Below are 27,667 nucleotides of genomic sequence, written 5' to 3'. Positions count from 1 at the left end.
TCAGCTCCCACCTGCCTCCCCCAAAGTAAGAGACCACAGATTCTCAGGATGGCTGACAGGGCCGTGGAGAGAGAAGTAAGTTGTTTTTGTCCAGGACTTTGAACTCTGTGTCTAGTCCCATGACGGCTGAGTCAATAGATGTAAGATTAACAGCAATTAGACCTACCTAGCAGAAAAAAAAAAAAAACCTAGCAAAAAAAAAATACTTTGCTAAAATCTGGGCTAACCAATAACATTATGATTCACCAGTCAAATTTTGTGTTTTCACTCCGATGGAATGGAATGTCCAAATCTAAACAACCTGACTCGCTTGTTTTCAGAATGCATCATAACAAACATTGGCAAAAATATGTTCTACTTAAAAAACAAACAAACATAGTTTCAGTTGCTTTCATACAGAAATAAAGAGAGATCACTCCCGTATCTAGAAGAAGCTCGGAAGAAGTCGGCAACTTTACATGGTCACAGATCCTCAGGGTCACTGAATTCCAACACATAATGGATTACAATCACCCAAACAGATTTTCAGAAATATTGAGAGTTTGGGGAAGGGTGGCTGTGGGATCTATTTTCCCAAAAACTCCTCAGCTCATTCTTGGGCATTGCTCATCTGACCCAACTACTGATTTACATGGTGACTGATTTTCTTCAGAATTTTATTGCGAAATTGTGGTAGAGAGACAAGACGGGCCAGAGAGATGGTTTCAGTTCTTGGTCACCCACCGGCAGGGTGACCTTATATGCACCCCTCATCCTTCCTGAGCCCCCCTCTAACTCTGGAAAGGGCTTCTAGCTCCCACAGCTCAGCAGTGCCTGAGTTATGGGCTCTGGCTGTAAGACCATTAGCAAATGGAACATCTCCCCGTGACATACGGGAAAGGACGCGTGAGTCAGCCTGGGAAAGTTTTAAATTCTAAACAAATGAGAAAGAGAAAGAGAAAGAGAACGAAAACAAATATTGGAGTCCAAATACTGTCACCCACACATTTATCAACATCAATTGTTTTTCCTGTTTATGTTTTGAGGTGATTATGCGTCTCTTTTAAAGGTTCCTGTTTTTGCCCTGACTGGTTTGGCTCAGTGGATAGAGCATCAGCCTGCGGACTGAAAGGTCCCAGGTTCGATTCCAGCCAAGGGCATGTACCTTGCTTGCGGGCACATCCCCAGTAGGAGGTGTGCAAGAGGCAGCTGATCGATGTTTCTCTCTCATCTATGTTTCTAACTCTCTATCCCTCTCTCTTCCTCTCTGTAAAAAATCAATAAAATATATAAAAAAATTTTTTAAAGGTTCCTGTTTTAAAATATATATATATATATTTTTATCAGTTTCCAAGAGGAAGGGAGAGGGAGAGAGAAACATCAATGATGAGAGAGAATCATTGACCGGTTGCCTCCTGCACGCCCCCTACTGGGGACCGAGCCCGCAACCCGGGCATGTGCCCTTGCCCGGAATCGAACCCAGGACCTTTCAGTCTGCAGGCTGAAGTTCTAACCACTGACAGTTCCTACATTGGTTAGTTTTGTCTTGAAGAGGGAACTTCAGCTCCCTCTTACCCTCTTTTGAAATCCTGGACCACTGTCCCCCCACACGTCTACCATGCCCTGCTTCCTGCGGTTCCCTTCATCTGAGCCCCCTCCCACTCATCTCCATGCCAACCCCAACATGTGATGGGTGTGGTCCCCAGGGTGCCCGTCCCGGCCCCTCAGGCTCCAGCACTCCGTGGTCACTGCTTGGGTACAGGTGTCCAGCTTCCCTTCCTCCCAAGGCCCTGTTTGAGGATTCAAGTTATTCATCCTTATAGCCACTGCCTGACATCTGAGCACTATCAATTTTGACCTCAAATGAAACCCACCATTTTAAACATTTTATAGTACTTTAAGTTGTCATATTCAGCCCTGGCTGGTTTGGCTCAGTGGATAGAGCGTCGTCCTGTGGACTGAAGGGTCCCAGGTTCAATTCTGGTCAAGGGCACACGCCTGGGTTGCAGGCTCGATCCCCAATAGGGGGCATGCAGGAGGCAGCCAATTATTGATTCTCTCTCATCATTGATGTTTCTATCTCTCTCCCTCTCCCTTCCTCTTTGAAATCAATAATATATATTATTATGTATATATATTATTATTTAATATATATTATATATAATACATATATTATATATAATAATATATTATAGCCCTAACCGGTTTGGCTCAGTAGATAGAGCGTCAGCCTGCGGACTCAAGGGTCCTGGGTTCGATTCTGGTCAAGGGCATGTACCTTGGTTGCGGGCACATCCCCAGTAGGGAGTGTGCAGGAGGCAGCTGATCGATGTTTCTAACTCTCTATCCCTCTTCCTTCCTCTCTGTAAAAAATCAATAAAATATATTTTAAATAAAATAAAAAAATATATATTATATATATTATTATTTAATATATATATTAAAGTTGTCATTTTCCGTAACCTAGTGGTTACAAATTAGAACTCTAGCCCAGCTCGCCGGAGCATTGGGCCTGCTCTGAGCCTTCCCTTGCTGGCTGCGCAGTGAGTGGGGTGGCTTCGCTGCTCAGGGTCACGGGCACAGCTGGGCACACTGCTCCGTCTCTCACTGTCACTTACCATGGCTCACATCCCCGTGACCTGTTCCTTTCGCCTCCAGGTCACCCTCCTGTGTGTTTAGTTGAGTCACCTTAAATGGCAAACATTTTGTTGACTTCCCCCAATACCAGTGTATCTATCACACATTGAAAATTGGGGACAGATTCAAGAGACAATGGGCCAGGACGGTGCTCCTGTTTTCCAAAAGTGCAAGGCTGAAATGTTAACCGAGCTGTCTAAGGTCTGAGGACTCCAGGGAAAAACTCTGCCGTCTCACTGGTGACTTCTGCCTTCTAACTGCTTTATGTGAACGGACGCGGTCGTATCAAGTGGCCGGCAAAGCTCAGAGAGAGCGTTCTCAGTCTCTGCGGCCCTTTCTCCGTCGTAGTCACCCCACCCCGGAGGGAATTTCACTGTAAACTTGAACCAGTGAGCGTGGGAAGAAGGGAACGTTTGCAAGGTTCTCTGGAGGGCCCCCGACCAGCACTGCCAGCGTGGAGCTGGCCTTGGACCTGAACACAGGTGCTGTCTGCGCCTTCATCCAAGTGCCCGCGGGGCCTGCGGCCTTGCGCGGTCCGCCCACACCTTGCATCTCGGCCTTCCCACAACAAGGCTAATTCTCGGTGTGAAATCAAATGGAGCTGGCTGACCCCGAGCAGGAGGAAGGGTCATGGCCGTGCATGGCAAAGCCCCTGTCTATATCCCAAGCTAACCCCGAAACACCCACTCATCGGCAGACCTGGATTATAATCGGTACGGGGTTCTCGCTTAATAACTGGTCCTGTTGGCTGTGTAGTATTATATTCAATATGCATAACAGTCGGAGTTAATTTTTCACCTCTTTTTCCACCTCTGCCCAAGGAGTACACAGCCTGACTTTTGTGATATACCCAAAATAGATGGATGTATTTTTTGCTTAGTTCGTTTTCAGTCAAATTTAATATTGGTATCTGATGTTAGCATAATAGTGTACTGATGTTAGCATACCCTCGCTAGTATAAGAGTGGGTGGTATCTATACAAATGTTTATGTATATACATATAAGTGTGTGTACACATGTTTATGTATATGCATACATGTGTCCAAATGTTTATGTACATACTCATAAGTGTGTGTACACATGTTTATGTATATGCATGCATGCATGTGTCCAAATGTTTATGTACATACTCATAAGTGTGTGTACACATGTTTATGTATATGCATGCATGTATGTATCCAAATGTTTATGTACATACTCATGAGTGTGTGTACACATGTTTATGTATATGCATGATGCATGTGTCCAAATGTTTATGTACATACTCATAAGTGTGTGTACACATGTTTATGTATATGCATGATGTATGTGTCCAAATGTTTATGTACATACACATGTGTGTGCACGTTTATGTCTATACATATGTGTGTACAAATGTTTATGTATATACACATAAGTGTGTGTATATACACATAAGTGTGTGTACACGTTTATGTATATACATATATGTGTGTGTACAAATGTTTATGGATACACACGTACGTGTATGTGCACACGTTTATGCATATGGGAGCGCTGGGCTCTCACTTTCTGCTTGGTACTTGTGTAATTGTCTGTTTGAAGACAGAAGCTATATACGTGGTGAAACTTGGTACAAACTGACTCAAATTTTAATTCTCGAAACCTCCGTTCAGTGAACTCTCTGGCGTACACCAGCTATTACAGCCAGGGAAACCTCCTTTTTAAAAAACTTCTGATGGAGGTGGTGACACTTCTTGACCGAGTCCTAACCTTCGTCAAAATCAAATGTGTTCTCCTTCTTAGGTGAAGGCACCCTCCTACTGCAGCCCGGAAAACACGAATTCCCATTTAGCTTTCAACTTCCATCCGAGTAAGTGCGACAACGGTAACTTTTTAAAATTTTCTTCCCTGCCCCACGTCCATCCACACGTGAGGGTACAGTCCCTTCCGGCTCTCGGGTGTGCTCGCTTATCCTGAAGAACCCCCAGACAGACCCGCCCCGGCTCAGGCTCACGGGCACGCCCGGGCACACCTGGGCCCGCCCCTGCTCTCACTCATTTTTCTTTTAACCGAACCAACATGCTAAGAGCTTTGCCTGGCGTGTGTGTGTGTGTGTGTGTGTGTGTGTTTGTGTATGTGTTTTTTTAATCTTTATTGTTGCAAGTATTACATAGGTGCTCCCTCCCCCGCTCCCCCTTAACCTCCTCCAGCCCAGCCCGCTCTGGTGTGGTTACCTGAGCAATAAGCTTAGACATTCATGTCTCTGGCTGCGCTCAGGCTCTTGGTCACGTCCTTCAGCGGGAAGTACGGAGGCATTCAGTACTGCGTGAGGGCGGTCTTGGAGAGGCCCAGGCTCCCCGAGCAGAGTGTCAGGCGGGAACTCCAGGTGATCAGTCACATCGATGTCAACACGCCGGCATTACTCGTAAGTCCTTCCTCCTTCCTTCCCGCCCCTGCCCTCCCTTCCTCCTTCCTCTCGTGGTGGAATCCACGCCGAGCCAGTTTAGGGCTCGTCTGCCCTGTCCCTTTCCCGATACGATCTCGTAACCCCGTGGTCGGCAAACTGCGGCTCGCGAGCCACATGCGGCTCTTTGGCCCCTTGAGTGTGGCTCTTCCTAAGCCTTAGGACAGTGATGGCGAACCTATGACACACGTGTCAGAGGTGACACGCGAACTCATTTTTTTGGTTGATTTTTCTTTGTTAAATGGCATTTAAATATATAAAATAAATATCAAGAATATAAGTCTTGCCGAAGCCGGTTTGGCTCGGTGGATAGAGCGTCAGCCTGCGGACTGAAGGGTCCCAGGTTCGATTCCGGTCAAGGGCATGTACCTGGGTTGCGGGCACATCCCCAGGGGGGGATGTGCAGGAGGCAGCTGATCGATGTTTCTCTCTCATCGATGTTTCTGGCTCTCTATCTCTCTCCCTTCCTCTCTGTAAAAAATCAATAGAATATATTTTTTTTAAAAAAAGAATATAAGTCTTTGTTTTACTATGGTTGCAAATATCAAAAAATTTCTATGTGACACGGCACCAGAGTTAAGTTAGGGCTTTTCAAAATGCTGACACGCCGAGCTCAAAAGGTTCGCCATCACTGCCTTAGGAGTTACCCTAATGAAATTCATAACAATGTACCTACCTATATAGTTTCAGTTTAAAAAATTTGGCTCTCAAAAGAAATTTCAACCATTGTACTGTTGATATTTGGCTTTGTTGACTAATGAGTTTGCCGACCACTGTACCCATAGGCATTCATCCTACACCTGTGCTCCGAGGTTGAGCAAATGACAAATCGCGTGTGTGAACGCTATGGGCCGCTTCTGCCAACCGGTGACGCAGGCCGGGGACGCACGGATAAGGCTTATTAATAATAATAACGCGGACCCGGAGAGCTGTCACTTCCCCCAGAGCCGCCACACGCACGGGGCTCCACCCTCCCGTAATAGCAGGTTGGGGAGCAGCAATTACGCAAGAGTATTAATCACGCGCAGCCTGTGATTGAGGCCCGGGCCATTATGCTGTGCACCCGGCCCTCTCGCGTGTCATTTGCTAACACGAAGTACGCGCATGCAGCTGTGTGGGGATCCTTTCACTGATCATCTCCTTCTGACAGATCTGGCCGCGTGACAGCATTGAACTTCTAATAACCACCCGGAATACCGCAGCCCGAGGAGAAAGATTGGGGCATAAGTAACAAGGGAATGGCCGCGACGGGGGCTAATGAGCGAGGTTCTTTTATCTAAACCCACATTATCAAAATCATATAAAATTATACCTTGTGCTTTCATGATAGCTGCTGGGACCTAATGGTTCTTCATTTCAATATGAATGATTTTTTTTTTTTTTTTACTTCATAAAACATACTGGGGTCATTCAAACTTTTCATCATGACACTGGCCACAAAGATGTTATTTTAATATGGGAGGTTTCTTTTTTTTTTTTTTTAGCTAATGCTTTTAAAGATAAGGGGGAAAGCCAGGAGTTAGAGGAGTTGTTTAACTCTATTTTCGCATGAAAATGGAATAGAATTTACTCTAATGTTCACCTTTAGATTGTGAAAATATTAACAGATATGCCCTGTTTGAGACCCACATTTGAGACCCAAATCATAAACGAACCGGCACCCAGCGATCGGTTTATAGCTATGGCTTACCCCCAGCTTAACACCTTTGAAAACTGACAATGCTACGTGTCTTGTATTTTTAAAAACTAATTCGAATTGGAAGATAAACTGTTTATGGGGCCATTGTGGCAAATGATTTAAAGAGCTTTTCTTTTTTGCAAAAAAAAAAAAGAGATACTATTATCCTTTATTATTCTTTCTTTTTAAAAAATATATTTTTATTGGTTTCAGAGAGGAAGGGAGAGGGAGAGAGATATAGAAACATCAGTGATGAGAAAGAATCATGGATCAGCTGCCTCCTGCACACCCCTTACTGGGGATCGAACCCTCAACCCAGGCATGTGCCCTTGGCGGGAATCGAACCTGGGACCCTTCAGTCTGCAGGCCGACGCTCCACTGAGCCAACCCAGCTAGGGCTACTATTCTTTCTATAAACAAAGAAGAAAAACATTGTAACGTTGGGCTTTACAATGAACGTGTGATCTGAGCATCTTGTAACCCGAGCCTTTTGAGTCTCGTATCATTTCCTTTGCCGCTTGTGGATTGGAACGTGCAGTGGTGTGTTCATAACCATTTGATCCTTAACCCTGGGTGTGTTTTCCTGCCATTACACCAAAACCACAAGCCATTCTACGTTAAAAACACTGGAAATATCTGCCTAACAATGCATTTTGAAGGAAGTGGGGAGGAAAAAAGGGCAGTTGGCTTATCCCACAGTGTACACGCCAAAACACAGAACATGATGATTATTGATTTTTCTGCCATTTCTCCTTTGACCTGATCTCCGTATAAAGTCTTAAAATAAAATAGTAGTTCTCACATGTTAACAGGGGTGACTAGAGGTGCTAGTTGCTTTTGTAAGGGATGGTATAGCATTTCCCGGAAACATAATGACTAGGATGGTCCCACCCTAACGTGAATCTGAACATTCACCTGAGTTTTCCTAAAAAGGGAATGATTTTCAGTGCTTCCTGTTTCAGTAAGTATTCTACCTAAAATGTCACGGGAGATCAGAGAGGTTGATCTGCCTTTTGGAAGACATTCCTTTACAACTCCGTCAGGAAGAATAACATCATTTTCTAAGTTTTGTGATTTTCCTGGACTGGTGTAATTAAAGCTGTTTTATTATTTGGAATTTCCAAGAGCCCCGTATTGAAAACTCAAGAGAAAATGGTTGGCTGCTGGTTTTTCACGTCGGGCCCCGTCTCGCTGAGTGCCAAAATCGAAAGGAAGGGATATTGTAACGGTAAGCACGATGTTTGGAAAGTTCACATGGCAAATGCATTCATTTTATTCGCTAAATTTAAGTGATTTTAAATAATGTGTTTTTGTCATTTCTGAAGTATACACTATTTTAAAACATGAATAATAAATGTTGCTGTTTTTAATGTAAATAATTGATATGTAGCCCGGCCGGCGTGGCTCAGTGGTTGAGCGTCGACCTATGAACCAGGAGGTCACGGTTTGATTCCCGGTCCAGGGCACATGCCTGGGTCACGGGCTCGATCCCCAGTAGGGGGAGTGCAGGAGGCAGCTGGTCAATGATTCTCTCTCATCATTGATGTTTCTATCTCTCTCTCCCTCTCCCTTCCTCTCTGAAGTCAATAAAAATATATATTTTTTAAAAGTAAATAACTGATATTTAAATATTTTTGAGTGGACAAGTAGATTCCAATAAAACGCCAGGTATTCCTGACATCAGTCCCGTTACTCTTACGCCTGGGAAAGTGGGTAAATACTGGCGTCTTGTTTTCATGTGAAAGAATGTCCACAGCAGTGTTGCTCAGAGGAGAGCTCTTATACGAAAGCGTTGCTGGGCATTCTGATTCCACGCTGGGAATACAAACACTTGGGGTTGGAATGTAGGACACCGGCCAGCTTAACAGTCCGCTGATATCAGAGCTCCCACGTGAAGGGCCCGATTCCGTTCCAGGGATCTGGCCCCCACCCCCCCGGGGTCCGGGCTTATCGGAAATGAAGCGGGGATGGTAGGTAGGATGGTGGGCGTACATGTGCATGGAAAACTTGCCCACCATGCATTGTTTTATTCGTGCCTGACCATCCAGTCCTTAAATAAGGCTCCGTTCTTGGGGGTAGGGGGTGGGGGGCAGATTTAATTGGGGGGCACTGAGCTTGTCAATGATCTTTTGTACTTAATATGGCATTCAATCATTAACTTGTCTGTCTTATCTTAATTTTTAAAGATATTAGTCATTTACATCACTTTAGAACTGATAACCTAATATCACAACATTAGAAAGTGAATAATCTATAATAGTAAAAGGGTAATATGCTAATTAGACCAGAGGACCTTCCAGACGAAGCCAGGCTGCAAGGGAAGCCCTGATCCCGGGTGCTAGAGGGAAGCCAGTGCTGGCAGCTGGGGTAAGGAAGGCCTACTCTTGAATGAATTTCATGCATCAGGCCTCTAGTCCTATACAATAAAAGGCTAATATGCAAATTGTCCCCTTGATGGGGAGTTCAACCAGGAGATCGACCAGGGGACGGAGACGGCTAGCCAACCACCCACAGCCCCTCCCTCCCGGTTGGCCCCGCCCCCAACCCCCCCAACCTGTGCATGAATTCGTGCACCGGGCCTCGAGTGCAATAAAACAACGTCCACCACAACCTGTAGTGAATTTTCATTCCTCCGACTCAGATTTACAATAAGTTTTCCATCGGGGCTTCTCAAAACTTGTTGCAGTTTTGTTGCGAACCTTCCAGCTTTCCTTGGTAACAGCTCTACTCCACCGTGGGGAGAACTTCCTGCAAGGTTTCTGAAGGTTTTGTGTGGGGTTTTTTTCCATTTTAGGAGAAGCTATTCCAATCTACGCAGAAATAGAGAACTGTTCCTCCCGCCTGGTCGTCCCCAAAGCTGCTATTTTCCAAACCCAGACGTACATGGCCAGCGGGAAAACGAAGACCGTCCGGCACATGGTCGCCAACGTGCGAGGAAACCACATCGCTTCTGGGAGCACCGACACGTGGAACGGGAAGATGCTGAAAATCCCGCCCCTCCCGCCGTCCATCCTGGACTGCTGCATCATCAGAGTGGAATACTCCCTGGCGGTAAGCAGAGCTCTCGGCAAAACCAGCAGTGTGCCGAATGGAGCAGTGCCGGCGCCATGGGCCTGGGACTATGCACACTTGATACCTAGGGAACTGGCATTTCAGGGCAGCAGCACTGCACCAAACTGTGGACCCTACAAGCAAAACTATCCCCCTACAGCAGCGGTTCTCAACCTGTGGGTCGCGACACCTTTGGGGGTCGAACGACCCTTTCACAGGGGTCACCTAAGACCATCAGAAAACACATAGATAATTACATATTGTTTTTGTGATGAATCACTATGCTTTAATTATGTTCAATTTGTAACAATGAAAATACATCCTGCATATCAGATATTTACATGACGATTCATAACAGTAGCAAAATGACAGTGATGAAGTAGCAACGAAAATAATTTTATGGTTGGGGGTCACCACAACATGAGGAACTGTATGAAAGGGTCGTGGCATGAGGAAGGTTGAGAACCACTGCCCTACGGGATTTAATTAAATGACATGAAAGAATTCAGGTGCATGGCGGGTGCTTGTTGTATTGAAGGACACGAACTTCCTCTTCTATGGTTATTACGTAAGCCACGCTCACTAGCAGTGAAGTGTGTTAAGGCCACGGTTCCCCGTCCCTGAGTGCTCACAGTAGGTGGTGCACTCCTCCTGCCGTCTGGTCTGTCCTTCGATTTATTGGGTCTCGACAATGGACAATTGTATGGCGGGGCGGTGGCAGGCGACAAAGGCATTTGTTTCTATGAAAAAAATAAATGGAATCAGCTGTTTCTGTAAGGGTTAACTTGGTTGGTGCCTTTTCTTGTTTTTAAAAACATATTTTATTGATTTCAAAGAGGAAGGAAGAAGGAGAGAGAAACACCAATGATGAGAATCATTGATCGGCTGCCTCCTGCACACCCCCTTCTGGGGATGGAGCTCGCAACCCAGGCATGTGCCCTAGACCGGAATCGAACTCAGGACCCTTCAGTCCCTAGGCCAGCCGTGGGCAAACTACGGCCCGCGGGCCGGATCCGGCCCGTTTGAAATGAGTAAAACTAAAAAAAAAAAAAGACCGTACCCTTTTATGTAATGATGTTTACTTTGAATTTATATTAGTTCACACAAACACTCCATCCATGCTTTTGTTCCGGCCCTCCGGTCCAGTTTAAGAACCCATTGTGGCCCTCGAGTCAAAAAGTTTGCCCACCCCTGGCCTAGGCCGACGCTCTATCCACAGAGCCACACAGGCTAGGGTTGTTAGTGCCTTTCTATGTCTTTCATTTCCTTTTTCTTCTTTTTTTTTTTTGGCATAATAGGTGTATATTCACATCCCTGGTGCTAAAAAACTGATGCTGGAGCTGCCCCTGGTGATCGGGACGGTCCCGTACCACGGCTTTGCCAGCAGGAACTGCAGCATGGCCAGCCAGTTCAGCGTGGACATGAGCTGGTGGGCGCTGGCGCTGCCGGAACAGCCCGAAGGTAAAGGGCCTGGGGTTCTTGCAGGATGAAGCTTTGCACGCGAAGTACCTAAGCACAGGACGGGGAACAGAGTGAGGCCTCAGATGGGAATTCCTGCTGCCCCCAGAGCTACCCTTTCTCTTCCTCTTACTCAACCCATCAGACAGTTTTACGAGAAGCCACTGAGAGTGCAGCTTGCCCGGGAATAAAGTCTACATTTCCTGATTCTGGTGTAGAATAGTAAAGCAACGAAAGGGAGTCAGCATGAAAGTACAGGGTCATATATTTTCTGTAGCCACAGTTCTTTTTTTGGTTTTAAATATGTTTTTATTGGTTTCAGAGAGGACGAGAGAGGGGGGGAGAGAGAGAAACATCAATGATGAGAGAATCATGGATTGGCTGCCTCCTGCACGCCCCACATTGGGGATCGAGCCCACAACCCGGGCATGTGTCTTTTTTTTTTTTTAATATATTTTTATTGATTTTTTTTTTTTACAGAGAGGAAGGGAGAGGGATAGAGAGTTAGAAACATCGATGAGAGAGAAACATCGATCAGCTGCCTCCTGCACACCCCCTACTGGGGATGTGCCCGCAACCAAGGTACATGCCCTTGACCGGAATCGAACCTGGGACCCTTCAGTCCGCAGGCCGACGCTCTATCCACTGAGCCAAACTGTTTAGGGCCCAGGCATGTGTCTTGATGGGGAATTGAACTGTGACCTCCTGGTTCATAGGTTGACGCTCAACCACTGAGCCACGCCGGCCAGGCTGTAGCCACATTTCAATGATTTTTTTTTTTAAACCTAGACTATAATACACACCTCAAAAGAATAGAGTATCATCAATACTAGTCGTTTCATCCAAGCAGACTCTCCTAAATGCTTTTTGGTGCCATGTGCATAAAAACTTGCTGATCAGAGGGAAGGGCACCACTGCTTCATCATCAGCTCGAGAGAGACTTCTTGTTTCCCTAAGAGTTCAGAGGGGCTCGTGGAGTTGGGTTTTGCAGGGGTGTCTTAGTCCCGCCCCTTTCCGCTTCAGCCCCCCCAGATTACACGGACGTGGTGTCAGAAGAAGAAGTCTCCAGGCACGGCGCTCCTTACCCGCGGCCGCCCAGCTGGGAGGGAGAGGCCCGCTGCCCCGCCTTCGCCTGCATCCAGGACTTCCGGCTTCAGCCCCCACCTCTTTATTCCGAGGTAAACAGAGCAAAAGCAGGTCCATTCGACCTGCACCCTGCATTGTGCTCTCTGTGCAGGAGCCTTGGTCTGTGGCTAAGGCCTAGGTCAGTGGTTCTCAACCTTCCTAATGCCGCGACCCTTTCATACAGTTCCTCATGTTGTGGTGACCCCCAACCATAAAATTATTTTCCTTGCTACTTCATAACTGTCATGTTGCTCCTGTTATGAATCGTCATGTAAATATCTGATAGGCAGGATGTATTTTCACGGTTACAAATTGAACATCATTGAAGCATAGTGATTAATCACAAAAACAATATGTAATTATCTATGTGTTTTCCGATGCTTAGGGGACCCCTGTGAAAGGGTCGTTCGACCCCCAAAGGGGTCGAGACCCACAGGCTGAGAACCGCTGGTCTAGGTAGTAGGGGATCCATATTTAAAACAAGTTCGTGTGTTTGTTTACGGTGACGACAGATGACCACTGTGTCACCGGCCACCTTCTCCAATGGAGGACTTCCCTTGTGCTCCGTTAGCGCGTGGGACGTGGCCGAGGACCACGGAGCATCAAAGCGCCTCCCGGGACTTCGTGGTCGCCCCCCTCGCGTCCTTAGAAACAGGTCCCGCAGTCGCTGTCAGGTAGTCACCAGGCTGCTCTCTCTCTTGCAGGTCGATCCGCATCCCAGTCGCGTCGGGGAGGCCCAGCCTGTCTCCTTCATCCTCTGAACGTGACTCAGAAATCACTGTGACCCGCACCAGAGAGCGCCGGCTCGCTCTCCGCCGCCTTTCCTGGATGGAGGGAGGGACGATTCGCTTAAGAACATTAAGAGGTCGACACCAAGGAATTAAAAACTACGTGAACTTTCCAGGGCCCGAGGGGACTGTTGCCCGAGCTGATGGCAGGGCCGAGTGTCCCCGAGGAAGAGTGGGCGACCTTGGGAAGCCGCAGCAGCGTGTCACGCGAGTCCCGCTGGGGACCCAGTAAGCGAAGGGGCCTGGAAGGTGTGTGACCGGGGCAGCGTGCCTCCCGAGGGAGCTCAGAGCGGAGCAAAGGGATGCTGAGCTTCCGGGCTATGGGGGTGCGATAGGAAGGCACTTGATTTGGGAGAAGTTGGCGGCGCAGGGATGTGCAGGCCTGATTCCTCCCCGACCCCCTAGGACTCAAGTCCAGGAAAGACCTTTCCTGAGGTCGCAGTCCTGGGAGGTGATTGGGCGCTCACTCTCCCCCGGGGCTGGTTCGAGAGACAGGGTTTGTAAGTGGGAGGTGGAGTAGGATGCAGCGCAGCAAGCATCCCTCCCCAGGCCTGTCAATTCCAAGGGGAAAGATGAACTTCAACCCAGAAACCCGTCTGTGTTAGGCTGGGGTTTTTCCCCTCTTTAAGCACCTGGACAGGATACGTGTTTGGTTTCCCTCACGTCTTATTTATAGAAGCATGTCGGAAAGAGAAGCGGGGGGAGGATGTTGCATCCTTAGAAGGCCTTGATAACTATTCCAGAAAGAGAGGAAAAGAAGGTCTTTTCCTAACCTACCTCTAGGGGCGATCGGATTGGTTTGAAACCTCAGTCTGACAAGTTTTTGGAGGGTCTACGCGTTGCAGTGGGGTCTTCACCGCATCTGAAACCGCACCAGGGAAGAGGCCATACAGTTAGCGTTGGAGGAAGTTCGCGGATAAACATATATACCAAAGGGCATTTCAAAATAAATACAGAGTCAAAGAGGGTAGACATGCCATTTTTTTTTTTAAAGGCGTGGATTTCATTCCTGGCGGGACGACTTGGTGGCTCCTGATGACCGGCACCGCCTTGTACCGCGTTAGTCCAGTTCTTCAGCGATTCTGTTTCAACTGTGATCTCGCTTATTGTTTTGGTGCAATATCTGATTAGCATTGAACCTCAGGATAGTGAGACCAGCAGGCTAGTGCCGCTGCTAAAATTCTGAGGCGTGTTTTCCCTCTCCCCCTGGGCCCTGGCAGTCCTGGTCTCAGGGTCCCGTGCTCTGTCCTCCCGTCTGTCGGTTCTGTGGACTGGGAGCGAGTCTGGACAGGAGGGGACGGGAGGTGGGGTTCCTGCGACGGAGATTTGGGACCAGCCGAGGCCTTGGGTCTCCCCCAAATCCTAAGGTTTGATCTAGAAACCCGGTGCTTCATTCAACAGAACCGTTTACCCTTCCATCAGTGTGTTCGGTGAGGAATAGAAAAAAAAATTCTCTCCGGTTAAATTCTGAGTTAAAAAATGAGTCGGCCACCTGATCAGGGATTTTTCTACGGACATTAGATACATGTATGTTTTTTTTTCACCCCTCTCTTCTCCGTGGTCACGGAAGCTCACACGCATGTCTTTCTGTGGGAGCCACTGTTTAAAAACCGCCACGCAAGACGGTTACACCGACACGCGTGCGTGGGCCTGAAATTGTCCCAGCGTTCTGTCCCTGCCTGGGTTTCCGACTGCTCGTTTTGGTGTTCGCTGTGAGACAGGGATACGTGTTTAAGCACGGTCGGAACTGTTTCGGTTCTGCTTTTAAAGAGATCACCTTCCGCTGCTGGTTGAATTCTAAATTAGTTCACGCGCCTTGTCCAGACTCGGTCCGTCTCCACGACACCCAGATACAGTGAAGAGTGAAGTGGAACAGGGAGGAGGGCGAGAAGGTCTGAGTGTTTGGCTCCCGATCGAAAAGCCACGACTTCCTCTCCCCCCGGGGTTGCTTTCTCCTCTTGGTTGGAGGAATCATGACGCGAACCCAGAAAACGGAAGCACAGCTGACATAGCCCTGAAGACCTCACAAGTGGGGTTGGCCCTTTTCATTCCTATCAGTATGTCTGCCCTTCAGTGGGTAGAAACAGCATTCCTTTCCATATCAAGAGTTTATGAGTGTAGTTCATTCTACACGGGAACAGAGAATACTTGGCAATGAAGGTAAAAAGTTAGCTAGCTGTTGTATTTGCTTGCATAGCTCCTTGTTTAGTTTCCAAAGAAACCATGGCCTTAGAATTTTCTTTCTGATGCAAACATTTTGCAGTTGAAAATGTGAAACTTTTGGCACACAAAAAATCTTCTGTGGGTAGAACTTTTCTTTTTTTTCAATAAGAAACTCAATAGGCTGGGGGTTGTGTTTTTGATAAGTTGACGATGATGGCTTTTTTATTTTTATTAAAAATGTAGCAATTTAACCCACAGGAAAAAAAACACACAATGAAAATTGTATTTTGTATTCTTGTTTGAACCCTATGGGTTCCTTTTGTTAATAAAATGATCACACTGATGCTGGGAGTCGCTGGTTTGGTTTTGTTCTGTTCTGTTTGGGTGTGACTCTTACGTAAACTGTTACAGACTTAAGGGAAGTCGGTACCATAAAACCAACACGCACTGCAGTTAGGATGCCTTTGTGTCCAGAGGGTCCGACCCTGTTTATTTTTTATTTTATTTTTTGTTATTGTTCATCCTCACCCGAGGATATATTTCCACTGAAGAGGGAGAAACAGAGAGACAATCGATGTGAGAGAAACACATCGATTGGTTGCCTCCTACATGAGCCCTGACCAGGGCCCAGGCCAGGGGGGAGGCTGCAACCAAGGCACATGCCCTTGACTGGAATCGAACCCAGGACCCTTTGGTCCGCAGGCCGACGCTCTATCCACGGAGCCAAACCGGCTGTTAGGGCTTCTGAGCCTGTTACAAAGGGCTTGGTTTCCCCAACATCAGTGTAGGAGAAGCAGTTAAGAGGAGTAATACGTATAAGCTCTATGGGTGGATAACAGAGCATTATCTGCTTTTATCCCCAAATGTAGTGGCCACTTTTCAAAGCCCTGGATTGATTTAGTAGGTCTGGTGGGCAGTTGATGGGCCCCCCCACACTAGGGACACAGGCCTAAATAAATCTTCCCTTTCCACTGAATACTCACATAGACAAAAGCCATATGTGTTGTTTTGGGGAGGGTTGTTTTTTTAAATATATTTTTAATGATTTCAGAAAGGAAGGGAGAGGGAGAGAGAGATAGAAATGTCAATGATGTGAGGGAATCACTGATTGGCTGCCTTCTGCACGCCCCACACTGGGGATGGAGCCCACAACCTGGGCCTGTGCACTGACTGGGAATCGAACCGTGACCTCCTGGTTCATGGGTCGACGCTCAACCACTGAGCCACGCCAGCCAGGCAAGCCATCTGTTTTAATACAAGGAATTAGAAACCTGCCCAGACCCTCAGTCCTGGAAAATTAACCTTAGCCAAGAGGTAAAAATTACCCAGGCGTTTACTCCTCAAGCGTTGATACTGTGTGAGATGGTGTTCAATAAACCAATAATAAATATCGGTCGCATCCGCATTTGCAGTCACCATAAATGAAAACATTTGTCCCAGAACTATTCTCACATCGAGGCCACGTTCATTAGCGTTTCTGTAGTTCATATCGGAAAGTCGAGGGCTGTGAAATGTAGAACGGAGGCAGGACAGTCCAAAGAATCTAGGACAACGCCCTCGGGTTACAAATGAGAATACAGAAGCCTGAGGTGTAACCGGGAGGTTTGACCTACATTCCCTGCAAGAGCCTTGCTCCCTCTAAAATTTCCTGATGCCACGGCTTCCACAGAAGTCATGGAAACAGCGGCTGCTCTAAACCACACGGTTGAAGCCTCACAGACCTGATACTAAGCCCAGGCCGCGTCAAGTCTTCCCAGTTTGTATCTAAAAGCTTCATCAGTGCGTTTAATGAGTAGCTGGAACCCTTTCTTCAGCAGAGGGATTGGTTTCTAACTGTTATTTTGAAATCATTATAGACTCCCAAGAACAGCGGTTCTCAACCTGTGGGTCGCGACCCCTTTGGCAGTCGAAGGACCCTTTCACAGGGGTCGCCTAAGACCATCCTGCATAGCAGATATTTACATGACGATTCATCACAGTAGCAACATTGCAGTGATGAAGTAGCCACGAAAATAATTTTATGGTTGGGTCACAACATGAGGAACTGTATTTAAAGGGCCAGAAGGTTGAGAACCACTGTAATAACACAAGAGAAAATGCCAGGCCGCAGGGCAGCCTTTGCAGGAGAATTAGAGTCACATATACGGGAATTTCTGGGGACCACTGGCATCGCTCACAGAAGGCCCCACAACCCCGGTGTACTTATGGACTGTCCGTGAAAACAAACGATGCCTTTCACCCCACTCAGCGTCGCACCGTTGAGTCACGCATTCTTCCCCCTGCTGACTCTGGTGGTTTCTGAAACATTAAGTTGAGGAATTCGCTGGCACATAAACTCCCTGGGAATTCCCACAGCATTCCGGGCGCTTGCATTCACGGGAAATTTCCCATCCAGTCTGGGAAGAGGGTGCCATCTTCCCAGCCATATGGCACCAAGAAGGTGCCATAACAGGAGAGTGACCCTATGTATCCATCACCCAGTCCCGCCCAAAGGGAACCCCTTACGTAACTGTAATACATTCTCAAAACCAGGAAACGGTGTTGACACAATACGTACGATCAACCAGAGCTCAGGCCTTACGGGGATTTCACCGGGTTCTGAATGCACTCAATCGTTATTGTGTTGGTCTGTGTGCATGGTTCTGTGACATTTCATGACACGTGCAGCTTCGTATCATCACCGCAGTCAAGATAAGAACCTCCTTCCCACCAGGGAACTCCACCGCCCTGGGCAGTCACACCCGCCACTTCCCAACCCCTCATCGTCCGGTCCCCATCCCTATAATTTCATCATTTGGAGAATGCTACCTAAAAGGAGTCATTCCGTATGTACCTTCTCACTTGGCTTCTTCACTCAGCATAACACCCTTAAGATCTAGGCAATAGATCAGTAATTTGTGCCTTTAGGTTTCTTTTTTTTTTATTATTGATTTTTTTACAAAGAGGAAGAGAGAGGGATAGAGAGCTAGGAACATCGATGAGAGAGAAACATCGGTCAGCTGCCTCCTGCACACCCCCCACTGGGGATGTGCCTGCAACCAAGGTACATGCCCTGGACCGGAATCGAACCTGGGACCTTTCAGTCCACAGGCCGATGCTCTATCCACTGAGCCAAACCGGTTAGGGCTGTGCCTTTAGGTTTCAGGGGAGACATTTTAAAAGACACTAATTGACATTTATATTTTCATTTTGCAACTTGCAAAGAAGAAATGGAACATTTATGCACACATGACAGCTTAGTAAATATTTTGGTTCTGAATTTGGGAAGTAGTTTTGATGCTGAAAAATATATTAAGTACAGTTTTACACAAACTTTTAGGGGCTCATTTTTAGCTCGCCTAAGCACTTGAAGTATCTTTCCTCTAAATAGCAAACTATCTATAATAATAAAAGCGTAATATGCTAATTCGACCAGACAACCGAACAACCTTCCGGACATCCTTCCGGACGACCTTCTGGACGAAGCCTGGGCTGCGAGGGCCGAGGCAAGCGGCCGCAGCTGCAAAGGATGAGCCCCTTGCACGAATTTCGTGCATCAGGCCTCTAGTTGCATTATAAATGAGAAAGATACACCTGTGATGAGAATAAACCAAGGAAAAACTATCTCGGACTGTTTCTCCTATCTGCTTCTGAACATGCTAAATGTACTGCAAATTACACAGAAAAATTACATTTGCCTGTGTGTTTTTCTATTAAATTTTGTTATTGTTTTTTTTCTTTTTTTCTGTCTGTTCTTTCATTCCCTTTTTTCCAGTCCCACCTCCTAATATCTGAGATGAAAGCCCATGAGGAAGCTGAGAAAAACTAACTGTAGAATACAGTTATATTTATTCTTAAGGAAGCAATATCACAGAATAGGGACCGGCTCATTCAGAGTATTAAGTCTTTCTCAACAGGAGAACTCATGTTATAGAAGCCACTACGTAGGAATCTAAGGCACCTTTCCCTAAGACCAGGCATGGATCTGGCGGTGATGGAACGGAGCAGCAAACAGACACACTGTGAATGGGGTGAGGGCATTTGTGAAAAGGGGTGACAGGGGCCAGTTTCCAGAATGCCACTATAACCGAATACACCAGGACATATTTCTTAGGTGGAGCTGTTTTTCCTGCCTGGCCCAGCCACGGATCCCGGGCCTCCCACTTCATGGAGCTGGTGGGAGCTGGGAAGGGTCCCAGGGGCCCAAGTCCGGTCTGAGCCCGGGCACCTGAGCACCCACTGGCTCAGCCACTGCCTCCCACTGGTTGTTTGCAGACGCTCCCCAACCACTTCCCAGGTATCTACATCCATCAGGGAGCTCCGGCTGGGGTCACGTCTGGGTCATTCATACCACAATGGGTGGAGTCACAGAAAAGCAGGCCGTGTCAGAGTGTGACCACAGGAGGGACCACCAGACACCCTCTGAATGAGAGACTGGGCAGACGAGAACGCCCGGTTCGTGCTAAATTTACACGGTGTCTTTCTGAAACGCCCAAACCCCGCAGGGAAGCGGGGGGACAGAGGACTAACATATCTTTAGCAAGAGGAGGTGCTTCTGAGCACATGGCTCACGGTCCCATGAGGTCAAGTTCAGGGGCGCCCAGGCCGCTAAGGGAAAGCAGAAGGTCACCTGCCTGGGTGTCTTTTTCTGTTGTTGTTAATCCTCACCCAAGGATATTTTCCCATTGATTTTTAGAGAGAGTGGAAGGGAGAGGGAACAACAGACAGAGAGAAACACATCTATTGGTTGCCTCCTGCATGAGCCCCAACCAGGACCTGGGCCAGGGAGGAGCCTGCATCTGAGGTCCGTGCCCTTGACCAGAATCAAACCCCGGAACCCTTTGATCCGCAGGCCGATGCTCTATCCTCTGAGCCAAACTGGCTAGGGCTCTGGGTGTCTTATAGGAAGGAACTGGGCACCATGTACCTTATACCCATGCCCTGGCTTTGCACTGCACCTTGGTCCTCGCTGCCTATTCCAAGCAGCCTTGCGTCTCTGGGGAAGCATCCAGCGTGCACGGACCTACGTTAGGCCTGGGGCGCTTATAGCATATCTGGTCGATATAACTTTGTTTCTCTCTCCTTTTCACCTATTTGCTTGGGGTTGAGGGGTTCAGTCTCTCCTACGACTTGCATCTGCAGGAGGGCTCCCCCTGTGCGCCAGCGCAGACCCCGGAGCCCAAGGAATTTTTATATTTATTACAGAGAGAGGCAAGCATCCCCTCCGCCTGTTTCCATAAACACAGACGGGCAATTCATGTGTTTGGTTCAAAAGCCTGCAAACATTCGTACACCCATTTGCACGTTTAAATGGCTCCGTATAACAGTCAAGCAGGTGGTTAACTATATGTATATTAAATTCATAGAGAAGCTGGTAATTTTCCGTTATAATTGTCAGTTCACAGTTTACATGGTAAGAATTTTTTGAATAGACCCATTAGCCGAGTGAGTTAGTCGGGGTTTTTTTTTTTATAAATCATGTTTTATTCGCTTGTGCTACTTTAAAAAGAGGAATTTTCAGTGTTCTCCCACGAATCAATAAATATTTACTTTGGTCTTTATTCTGCCCAAATGCCAAGTTTGGCAATGGATGAAATATCGTCGGGTTTTCCTAAACAGCTGTTTGAATGCGGCTGTTTTATTCGGTGTTTTGTTTAGTATTATTACTCAGCTAATGGCTTAAAAGTCTTATTCATTTGCTATTAATTCGTTTTTATAAATAAAATCAAAATAGGGCTGCATCGCAGTCCCTTGGAATTTTACAACGTATTGTACTTCCCTGGCAATTAGCTTTTGACGATGCAAACTTCTGAGCCAATGAAAAGCTGTCCCCTTTCTCTAAATGATACCCTTTAAGAGCCAAACTCCGAAATAGACAGCACTGACTTAGGCATAATAAGATTTGATGATTTTGTCACCGTGGATAATATCTCTCGTTCCCAAAAGGCACGAGGCATCATTCGGCTTTTATAGCACAACAGGCAACGCGGGACGCCGGGCCTGTGGGGAGAACTCGGCTCTGGTGTTGAGATGCTGGGAGCCACTCAGAGAAGTGGCTCCAACATTCTCTACGCTTGTCATTCCCTCAGGTCGATCCTGGATTTCTCCTTGAAAACAGGATCAGACAGGAACATCTCATCCCCAAGGGATGTCAGGAGGGCTGGCGGAGGGTTTTCAGGTCGTTTCCAAACACTTGGAACCGCAAACCCTCTCCTCCCAGTTCACGTATCTATAGCTGCATGCTCCCATCTCGACATCTCCCTCCTGAATCCCTCCATCCTCTCCCGGACCAGCCATCTGAGCTTGCACTCCCCTTAAATAGTGTAAGAAACAGGAGGCTCACCTTGTATCCTGTGAATCCAGTCAGGTTTTTATTATTATTACTAGAGGCCCAGTACACAAAATTTGTGCATGGCGGGGCATGCATCCTATCCCATCTGGGACTGCTGGCTCCTAACCACTCACCTGCCTGCCTACCTGATCGCCCCTAACCACTCTGCATGCCAGCCTGATCGCCCCTTAACTGCCCTCCCCCGCTGGCCTGATCGCCCCTAACTGCTCTTCCCTGCCCCCGCCACTGTGGCTTTGTCTGGAAGAGTGTCTGGAAGATGTCTGGTCTAATTAGCATATTATTCTTTTATTAGTATAGATTATTATTGATTTCAGAGAGGAAGGGAGAGAGAAAGAGTGAGAGAAACATCAATGATGAGAGAGAATCATGGATCGGCTGCCTCCTACACGCCCCCTTCTGGGGATTGAGCCCACAACCCAAGCATGTGCCCTTGACCGGAATCCAACCTGGGACCCTTCAATCCACAGGCTGACACTCTATCCACTGAGCCAAATCAGGTAGGGCCCGGGCATATATTTTTTTTAATACTAAACAGAAGGACCATGTCAGTGGACATGGCCAGCCAACTATGATGACTGATGCCTTCAAGACGGGCACCAGCGGCAAGGCTCGGAGAAGAACAGTTGAGTTACTCAGCTACGGATGAACAGACAATGAACACAAACATTCAAAGGAAGTTCTGGATCTCCGATCCCTGGGAAATGTCTCAGATCGCTCAGCACCCCTCAAACTGCTATCTACGTGGAACAAACACAAACTGGTCATTCTCCTTGAAAAGGAAACTTCGAACAGCTCTCTCCTGCTGGTCCCTGAGGGAAGCGTTCATTGTGGGCGACACGAGCTCCACTCCGACCACAGCTCTGTGTCTGCTCCACCCGCAAGGGTTTTCCATCCAAAGTCCTCTCTTCGCTCGAGTCCCTTGAGATTCCCGAGTGGGGAACTGCAGGCCAAGTGTGATGCTGTTCCCAAAACACAGGTTTACCGGCAGAGCAAAAACAGCAAGTCAGGCCTGGCTGTGTGGCTCAGCTGGTTGAAGCGTCGTCCATGCACCAAAGGTGGCGGATTCTATTCCCTGTCAGGGCGCCTACCCAGGTTGCAACTTGGATCCCTAGTCGGGGTGTGTGCAGGAAGCAAATGATCTCTCTTCTTTCTCTCTCTCTCTCTCCTCTCTCTCTCCCCCTTCCTCTTTCTAAAATCAACAATCCTATATAATAAAAGCCTAATATGCAAATTGTCCCCTTGACCGGGAGTTTGACCATGAGTTTGTCCAGGGGGCAGGGTTGGACGGCCACCCGCAGGAAGGGAGGCCCCGGCCAGCAGCTGGCAGCCGGCAGCCGCTAGGGACCCCACCCATGCACGAATTCGTGCACCGGGCCCCTAGTGTTTCTATAAAAGACCTGAGCACTCAGCCTTGAAGGTCGAGGCATCAGCAGCAGCCGATATGCTATCAGGGTTGGGTAGAAAGTGAGGGGGGAAAAATAACACAATGTCACCTCATATGAGGAAGTATACCTACAGCAGAAATTACAGCTTCTTAAACCATAATTTTAATAACACATCTGGATTTTCAATATCCTTTCAGGTGTGATTCTGGAGAGGTCGACAAAGCCCCCAGCACATTCCTCCTGTGCCTATGGCCGGAACATTCTGGAAATAAACACCTGGGCCCAGGTCAAACCTTTGGGCAGGTTGGTGCTTGAACCAACAGGGTTCAGTCAGGGCATCTAGCTGGAGGAGACATCGTGAGCAGCTATCAATTCTTTTTTTTTTTTTTTGAGCCAATGGTTGACATATTTTATCTCACTTCAGCCTTAAGATAATGCTATCTGCGTGGTGATTTGATCATCGTCCTTGCACACACGGGAAACCCACAGTTCAGGGAATGTAGGACATGTTTTCAAAGGTCACAACAGTAGGGAGAGCTGGGACTTCATGTGAAAGCCAGGTTTCCTGGATTTGGGGGCCGTGTGTCTGTCCCCCCACCCTGGCACTGCCCAGTGACGCCAGGCCCCAGGAGAGAAACTTGCCTGAGAGGCCTCAGGCCAGCGGGCAGAGCCGATGCCTGCTGCTGCCTGGGCACGCGGGAGTCCAGGAGGGAGGGGACAGCGGGCCAGAGGGCGAGGGGTGTGGGTGGTGGCACAGGGGCACTGCTCCTCGGCCGTCGGCCGGACAAAGGCAAGGGACCCCGGGAGAGTTCTCACCGTCTGTCCCTGGGACAGGCTGCGTGGCTGATCGGGAACCATTGCCTTTTTGAAAGTGAAAGTTCAGCTTAGACTGGACAGAGGAGCGCACAGAGGAGGCCAGTGCAACTGGAACTCCTCCATAAAAAGGGGCCGGATGAGCACAGGATTGAAGGAAGGGGGAGCATAAAGGTGTATGCAGACCCTAGAGCCAGTTCGGCTCAGTGGGTAGAGCATCAGCCTGCAGACCAAAGGGTCCCGGGTTCGATTCCGGTCAAGGGCACGTACTTCTGTTGCAGGCTCCTCCCCAGCCAGAGCCCTGGTCGGGGCACGTGCAGGAGGCAACCCATCGATGTGTTTCTCTCACATCGATGTTTCTCTCTGTCTTTCCCTCTCTCTTTTCTGCTCTCTCTAGTCAATAGAAAAATATCCTTGGGTGAGGATTAACAACAAGAAAAGAAAGATGTAGGCAGGTACAGGGGGAGGCAGCCCAGCCAAGGGCACTGGGGCAGCTGTCACAACAACATTCCTTCCCGTGACTGTGTACCTTTCATATTTGTATTGTGGGAAGGGATCCAAAGGGCCACGACCTTGACTTTCCTTCTGTTATTACGACCTTGGGCCTCTTCCCATACACCCTCCCTGCATTAAACAGAGCTCCCCTATCTCCTGCAGGGGGTTCCCAAGCTCAGGTAGAAGGCACCCAAGAAATCACGGAAACCAACCAATTTACCCATTTCTAGGCGAGGACGCCAAGGCTGGAGATGGTGAGGAACATGACCAAGGTCGCCGGGCACTCCCTCCTCCCTGGCATTTTCCACTGCTAAGACTAGAGCTGACCTTTCGTGTTTTTTTTTAGACTTGAGATACTGGCTGTGCATATATTGAGGGGGAAAAAAAGCATAGTCAAGAAATGGGCTGCCCTAGCTGGTGTGGCTCAGTGGATAGAGCGTCAGCCCACGGACTCAAGAGTCCTGGGTTCGATTCCAGTCAAAGGCACATACTCGGTTGCAGGTTCCCTGGCCCTGGTCGGGGTGTGCAGGAGGCAACCAATCGATGTGTCTCTCTCACATCGATGTTTCTCTCTGCCTCTCCCTCCCCCTTCCACTCTCTCTCAGAATCAATGGGAAAATATCCTCGAGGGAGGATGAACAACAACAACAAAAAAGCAAGTCTCTCTCTTAGCTCTGGGACACGGATTCTATCTCAACGACCCCCGGGTGGAACAGGAGACTGAGCAGGGCTGGGGGTGGAAACTTGGACTGATTCAAGTCGAGGAAACAAACGTACAACAATCCCTGACGTCAATTCAGGAAATGACAAAGTCGTCATTGTCTCAGCGGCCACGGCACCGTGTCCTGGAGGCACCCTTGCCCTTTAGAGATGCGTTCAGGAAACCCACAGAGAGGGGACAGTGCACAAGTGACACACCGATTAGAGCTCGGGGCTCCTCTTGCCTCCTCTCGGCTCCCTCGGCCCCCTTTTACCCTCAATGGTCCACACGGTCTCCTTCGTGCACAATCAGGTCCCTGGCTGAACCTCGAACCCTCATCGATAGCAACAGGAACTGTCAAAGAATCATCCCTGTGGCTCTCCAGTCTTTGTAGATAAAAACCTTCTCTTCCTACCCGGCTGGCGTGGCTCAGTGGTTGAGCGTCGACCTATGAACCAGGAGGTCACAGTTTGATTCCCGGTCAGAGCACATGCCTGGATAGTGGGCTCGATCCCCACTAGGGGGCATGCAGGAGGCAGCCGATCAGTGATTCTCTCTCCTCATCGATGTTTCTCTCTCTCTCTCTCCCCCTCTCTTTGTCTCTGAAATCTATAAAAATAAAACCGTCTCTTCTTCTTACCATTTAAGATGTCAACTCTTTTTTTTAAGTTATATTATAATGTTTACATTTTTTTAAAAATATATTTTATTGATTTTTTACAGAGAGGAAGGGAGAGGGATAGAGAGTTAGAAACATCGATGAGAGAGAAACATCGATCAGCTGCCTCCTGCACACTCCCCACTGGGGATGTGCCCGCAACCCAGGTACATGGCCTTGACCGGAATCGAACCTGGGACCCTTCAGTCCACAGGCCGACGCTCGATCCACTGAGCCAAACCGGTTTCAGCTAAGATGTCAACTCTTACAAAGGTAAGCACAGATTTCTGGTAGGCACCTCAGGAAACATCATACAAGAGAGACCTTTTCAGTCAAGTCTGAATTCAGCCAGAGAACGCTCACACGGACGTGCCATGGAGGGGGGAGGGGTCTTGTGCTGTGAGAGTCTCATCCACTATTTCAGAGCAGAAAGCTTCTTGGCTTGGTGACGTGAGGGGGAGCCCCCGTCCCAGCCCTCAGGATCCCGGGCACCCTCCGTCCTTGTGTGAAAATAGTGTCACCGTGAGGACAGAGCTATGCCTGGCTCATCACAAGGACATTTCCACAGCCGAAAGCAGTGTCCACCGGTGGTTGGCTCATCAAAAATACTTGCTACAGCCCTAGCCGGTGTGGCTCAGTGGATAGAGTCTGGGACTGCGGACGGAAGGGTCCCGGGTTCGATTCCGATCAAGAGCACACGTACATCAGTTTCAGGCTCCTCCCCGACCTGGGCCCTGGTCAGGGCTCCTGCAGGAGGCAACCCATCGATGTGTCTCTCTCACATCCATGTTTCTCTCTGTCTCTCCCTCTCTCTCCCACTTTCCCTAAAAATCAATAGAAAAATATCCTCGGGTGAGGATGAACAGCAACAACAACAAAATACTTGCTACTGCTGCTGATGCTTAGAGAGGAGTTTTGGAATAGAAGAGATGGAGAGTTTAACCCAAAGTTTATCTGATCTCTCCTTAGAGTTTAACAGTTCAGCGAGGAAAGAAGCAGCAGCACCAAAACAAGCAGAAATAAACGTGTCCGCGGGGATGGGCCTACCGACCTCTGGGGCTCACTTGTTTGGATGGACCAGCGGTTCTCAACCTGTAGGTCGCGACCCCTTTGGGGGTCGAACGACCCTTTCACAGGGGTCGCCTAAGACCATCGGAAAACACATATATAATTACATATTGTTTTTGTGATTAATCCCTATGCTTTCATTGTTATGCCCAGATTTCAGGATCCCCAAGAAACCACATCAGGGAGCCAGCCAGTCCGATGCAAAAGCATAAGAGTCTGTATTCGAGCTAGCTCGGCTCCCCCACCTTGCCGATGCAGCGACAGGAAGCAGAGAGAGAAAAGCCTGATGGGACCACGGGTTTTATAGGGGGTTGGAGTAAGGGGAGGAGAAAGGACTGTGCTCTGCCGATTGGCCAGGCGCAAGTCGGTGTCTTGTTCCTGGGTGTGGCTAGCAGAGTCTTAGACTTCCGGGAAGAAGCTCCTTGCCAAGCACGTGGCCAAGGTATGATGGAGGGCGTAGCCCTTACCCTGGTGCAAGATGGAGGGCGTAGCCCTTACCCTGGGGCAAGATGGAGGGCCTAGCCCTCGCCCTTTCATTCATTATGTTCAATTTGTAACAATGAAAAGACATCCTGCATATCAGATATTTACATGACGATTCATAACAGTAGCAACATTACAGTTATGAAGTAGCAATGAAAATAATTTTTATGGTTGGGTCACAACATGAGGAACTGTATGAAAGGGTCTGGACATTAGGAAGGTTGAGAACCACTGCCTTCGAGTTTAACAGGTCAGCGAGGACAGTAGCAGCACACAAGCAAGCAGAAATAAATGTGTCCGAGAGGACGGCCCAAGCGACCCCTGGGGTTCACTTGTTTGGATGGACCTTCCTGTCTTTTGCAGGGGGGGGGTGGTGCCCACACCGCTCCTAGGAATTCACCACCATCACCAGCTTTGGAGGCACGCCCCC

The 27,667-nt window shown here is 48.2% G+C and overlaps 1 protein-coding gene across 3 annotated transcripts; it reads left to right on the top strand.

Moving 5' to 3' along the window:
• The first annotated feature begins 4,066 nt into the window (after positions 1-4,066).
• On the top strand, positions 4,067-15,648 carry LOC102430570 (arrestin domain-containing protein 4). 3 transcript variants are annotated; one of them, XM_023744880.1, is made up of 8 exons: positions 4,071-4,447; positions 4,855-5,002; positions 5,827-6,307; positions 7,845-7,947; positions 9,514-9,770; positions 11,069-11,231; positions 12,252-12,406; positions 13,058-15,648. In XM_023744880.1, exons 3-8 carry the CDS (start codon positions 6,299-6,301, stop codon positions 13,112-13,114), a joined length of 744 nt encoding a protein of 247 aa, XP_023600648.1. In that variant the 5' UTR covers positions 4,071-4,447; positions 4,855-5,002; positions 5,827-6,298; the 3' UTR covers positions 13,115-15,648. The 3 variants fall into 3 exon arrangements, with proteins under 3 accessions (XP_023600649.1, XP_023600648.1, XP_014301497.2); XM_023744881.1 differs by lacking the exon at positions 12,252-12,406 and having other exon boundaries at positions 4,067-4,447; XM_014446011.2 differs by lacking the exon at positions 5,827-6,307 and having other exon boundaries at positions 4,073-4,447.
• Positions 15,649-27,667: the final 12,019 nt, after the last annotated feature.

This window comes from Myotis lucifugus, unplaced genomic scaffold (assembly GCF_000147115.1).
Source record: "Myotis lucifugus unplaced genomic scaffold, Myoluc2.0 scaffold_495, whole genome shotgun sequence".
NCBI classification, from domain to species: domain Eukaryota; kingdom Metazoa; phylum Chordata; class Mammalia; order Chiroptera; family Vespertilionidae; genus Myotis; species Myotis lucifugus.
The sequence above is the reverse complement of the archived record's forward strand: the minus strand, read 5'-3'. Positions and strand labels throughout refer to the sequence as shown.

What these genes read in the sequence shown, in the direction of transcription:
- LOC102430570 (XM_023744880.1), top strand. An exon ending in AAGGAAGGGATATTGTAACG is followed by an intron (nt 7,948 to 9,513) that starts GTAAGCACGATG and finishes TTTCCATTTTAG; the next exon opens with GAGAAGCTATTCCAATCTAC. An exon ending in GAGTGGAATACTCCCTGGCG is followed by an intron (nt 9,771 to 11,068) that starts GTAAGCAGAGCT and finishes TTGGCATAATAG; the next exon opens with GTGTATATTCACATCCCTGG.